This window comes from Cariama cristata, unplaced genomic scaffold (genome assembly GCF_000690535.1).
Source record: "Cariama cristata isolate BGI_N322 unplaced genomic scaffold, ASM69053v1 scaffold86, whole genome shotgun sequence".
Lineage (NCBI taxonomy): Eukaryota > Metazoa > Chordata > Aves > Cariamiformes > Cariamidae > Cariama > Cariama cristata.
In genome coordinates this window covers 14,284-18,437 of record NW_009622437.1, presented here as the reverse complement: position 1 = coordinate 18,437, position 4,154 = coordinate 14,284, and the positions used below count along the sequence as shown (strand labels likewise).

Sequence of the window (4,154 nt, the reverse complement as noted above, 5' to 3'; positions counted from 1 at the left end):
CACAGGGGCTCCAGCCCTGGACCCAGTGGGTTTGGTCAATAAGACCTTTCTCTTGGGTGTCCTATCCTCAGGCCTGTCTCATGTGAAATGGTGCTTTGTGGCAGGGGCTAAGAGAAGCCTACACTACCAGTTTTCCAAGGGATAAGATCCTTCTTCTCTGATCTCACCTTTTCTTATTACCCACAATTCCTGAAAACGCACCTGTCACTGAATAAGCTACCTCTGTCCTGACACATTTCTTCCCACTTGTTTTAAAGAGGATGAAGAAACTGCCTTCCAGAAGAATTATAGCTACCCATCTGCCACCTCATCTCCTGCCCCCATCTATTCTCCAAAGCAAGGCTAAGGTGAGTCTTCTCCTCTTCTCTGCAAAAGCTTTTCCACCCCAAATTAACTTTCTTCTGCCTGTGTGAAATGTATTTTCTTCAATTTCACCTGGGCTGGTCAATGCACAGGCACTTTTCCAAGGTTGAAGAGGCAGAGTGCTGTGTGCTGAGGATGTGAACAAACATCCTCTCCCAGCAGCAGCTTTGCTGACTCCAGAGGTTACTATCAAGCAGCTTTGCTGACTCAAGAGGTTACTATCAGTGGGCTTGTTGCTGGGTGTCACTGCCCCTTCGGAACTCCTTCAGAAAGATGCTTCCAGGTTTGTGTCAGAAAACTGAGCAAGACAAGCAGTTAGTCTGTTTGCTTTAACTTGCCTCCGAGACCAGAGTACCTCTGGAAAGCCCACCACAGGCTAGCACTAAGATAGTCTTCAATGGGAATTGCTGCAGAGAGAAGCAAGCATACACCTACAGCTTGCATGTGGCTCTCCTGTTCAGTAGCCCATGAGTTCATTTCTCCGGATTGGAGCTAGCTCAGAACTATGTCCCAAGGGTATCACTGAAAAGCTGCCTGTTTTCAGCCTGAAGCTCACATTAGCAGCAAGTGGCCTGCCAAAGCTCTGATTTCTTGCTCAAGAAAAGGAATTAGACCAGCATTGTATGGTCTGGTGGGTGTTAGCGGACAAGTAAGTTTGCAGACAACACCAAGCTGGGCAGGAGTGTTGAGCTGCTTGAAGGTAGGAAGGCTCTACAGAGGGATCTGGACAGGCTGGATCGATGGGCTGAGGCCAATTGATGAGATTCAACACGGCTCAGTGCCGGGTACCCCCTTAGTACCGGTTGCCCCCTTAGCGGGTCTTTTCCAACCTAAATGATTTTATGATTCTATGTGACGTGTTGAGAAGATGGTGTTTTGATCAGTCACCAAATTAGAACCAGATTATGTGTTTTCTTCCTCTAGATCCTTGTGCTAGTTCGGAACCCCAAAGACACGGCTGTCTCCTACTACCACTTCTACAACAACATGCCAGTGCTGCCATCCTTCACCTCCTGGGATGACTACTTTTCAGCCTTCATGAATGGGAAATGTACTTTGCTCTGCATCCTCTGGCATTCCTCCTTACATGAGAGACATACACGGGACCCTGTGCATGGGAATCCTACTCCAACATACCTTACCAAGGCACTCCCAGGACAGGCAGATAGACCCATGTTATGGCAGAAACAGGGAGTACCACAGAACCAGAGTTTCTTTTGTCTCTAACTCAGAATGAAGAGATCATGAGAAAGCTTTAGCCTGACTTTTCCATTCCCGCAATAGAACTTGTGGTTCAGTGTTAGCTAGTGGCCAGAGCTGGGGGATTCTGCACTGACCTCAGCGAAGAGAGCAGACATGTTGAGCTGGTCACTGCTTCACCATCCTGGTGCCACACTTACAGAGCTGTCTGGGCTGACTCTTCTGATTTGGTAGAGGCCTGTTTTGGGGAATACTCTACACAGCTATGTCTCTTCTTTGTCTGCAGTGGCCTGGGGATCCTACATTGACCACTTAGTGGAATGGAACAAATACATTGACCACGAGAGGATCATGATGATAAGCTACGAGGAACTCAAAGAGGTGAGGCATCTCACCCAGCTCTTGATGAGTGCACTGTGTACCCCTCCTGATATGTATGGCTGTGGGGAAAAAGAAACTCTTGAGTCAAGCCTGTCTGCCTCGTTAGAAGGGTGTGCCTTTCTCACCTACTGTTTTATGTTTGGGGGAGGCCTATGGCAGTTAGGAGGAGGATAGCCTTCCCTCTTCGTGGAAAGAGTCATGTCTGGCACGGGCACAGTTGCTTTCAGGAGAGAAGAAAAGGCTTTAAAGCTGAGGCCACTAGGTGTGGGTTCCCTCTCTCTTAGAGCTCTTAGAATTCCTTGGTGACACTGTGGGAGACAGCCTCCTCTGCTGGGCTTCCCACCAAGTGCTGGCTCCATGCCACAGCCGTCGTGTCAAGTCTTTTGGTTTCACCTGTATGCTATGTTCCTTTGGCCAGGACCCAGTACTGGGAATCAAAAAGATTGCTGCCTTCTTTGGATTCTCCCTGTGTGAGGAAGATTTTCACAGAATTGCCAAGAATACCACTTTCCAAGCTATGAAAGAGAAATCCAAGGAAACCCACGGAAAGTTTGGGGACATCCTCTTCCGGAAGGGTAAGTCTCTGCAAATGCAGAATCTACCTTCTAAAGTAGAACTCCAGAAGGAGTTCTGGGTAGGTCTCCTCACTTAGCCAGGAACTGACTGGGCCATCTAGGAAGGACAAGTGTGACTGAGTTCTCTCCTGTGGCATCCTGTACAAGAAGATTCTGCTGTTGATGGGATTTGGGGGCTATTTGTGAGAAACATGCCAGAATGCCAGGCTTAAGGTCCTCAGCTGTTGCTTCCATGCTGCTCTATTTCCCTATGGCAGCCCTGGTTAGTTAGGCAAGTGAGCTGTGAAGGTAGGGGCCAACACTGGTGTAGGTTATTCCAACAATTATGCACCAAACCTGCTTGGGCTGGATGGTTACTCTTTACAGAGGGGTTGTGGTGTGGCTGTTGCCTGGCAGTCAGGTGATGAGGCTGATCCTGGATCATGGATCCAGGCTGCCTGTGTCACTTTAAGAAAGTCCCCTTTGGGAGGAGGTGTGCTAATGGGACAGGAGTCTCCTGAATCTCAAGAGAATGCACTGCTGACTGTTCTGCTGGCCTCACCGGTGTCTTCTTGTTACGTACTCAGTGAGAGCTGAGGAATAGTCTCAATATGGACGTGTCAGTGGTGGCCCCAGAGATGGTCCCTCACAAACCTGGGGCTAGGGCCAGAGCTCTGGCAGCGCAGCTGCTCCCCATGGCATCAGGAGTCTGGTTTCTGACTACTGTGGGCATAGGCTTGCTTTAATCCCTTTCCTTCACTACTCCTTGGAGGGAGAAGGATTTAAGCAGTCTCCTCTCTACCACCTACCCCACTACCCCAAATAAATTCCCTCTTCGGAGGAAGACATTCACGAATGAGCTTTCCCTTGTGACAAATCCAGGTCCTCTCTCTTCTGTGCAAAAGCTTCATGAAACCACTTTGGAAACACCCTCTGGGGAGGGAAGGCATGCAGGCAGCCCACCAGCAATGCTTCCTGTGGGCTGGCTGCAGCCTTTACTTCTTACGGTTGCTACCTTGCCTTTCACAGGCAATCAGACCTCTCAGGAGCATAAATCAGACCCTCATGTGGGCAATGATTCTGCCCCATCGCTGCCTAGGTATTATTCTTTCTCAGGAGCAGCTACCTTCAGTTTTTGGTACTTCTCGTTGTACACAGGGGTTGTTGGGAACTGGAGAGACCTCTTCTCTAAAGCTCAAAATGAAGAAATGGACCAAAAATTTGAAGAGTGCCTAGGAGGAACAAAGCTGGCGGCAAAGATGAAATATGATGTGTACTGCAGGGCCTAAAAATAAGCAGACGAGCAGCACAACAGCAAGTCATGCTCCAAAGGTGATTTCCCAAAGGTGCACAGTCCCCACGTTTCTTCCTCATGAGAAAAGAAGGAAACCCCTCAGAGATCTACCTAGCACTTCCAAGCATTCGGGTGGTAATTCTTAGGTGTACGCTGGGCCTAGGGCATGTGGTTTGCTTGATGCACCCAAATAAAATGTGTGTATGCCTTGAGTGAATGCCTGGCATCCTTCCAGGAGGGAGATGGTGCCCAAGTATCATAGCACCGGTCTGGCGCTGTCCCTGTGGCTGCTTCATGGCCTCAGATCGCGAATGAGGCCCCTGTGGTGCTCAGTGGTGAGGCAGAGGGATGCACACAGGACC

At 49.4% G+C, this 4,154-nt stretch overlaps 1 protein-coding gene across 1 annotated transcript in view; it reads left to right on the top strand.

Moving 5' to 3' along the window:
- LOC104163331 (sulfotransferase 6B1-like) overlaps positions 1-3,787 on the top strand; it is a 7,863-nt gene extending 4,076 nt beyond the window's left edge. Inside the window, exons 4-8 of the mRNA XM_009702310.1 lie at positions 258-347; positions 1,288-1,414; positions 1,850-1,944; positions 2,363-2,519; positions 3,657-3,787. Of these exons, the coding sequence (XP_009700612.1) occupies positions 258-347; positions 1,288-1,414; positions 1,850-1,944; positions 2,363-2,519; positions 3,657-3,787 (600 nt within the window). The remainder of the gene's footprint in view (positions 1-257; positions 348-1,287; positions 1,415-1,849; positions 1,945-2,362; positions 2,520-3,656) is intronic.
- Positions 3,788-4,154: the final 367 nt, after the last annotated feature.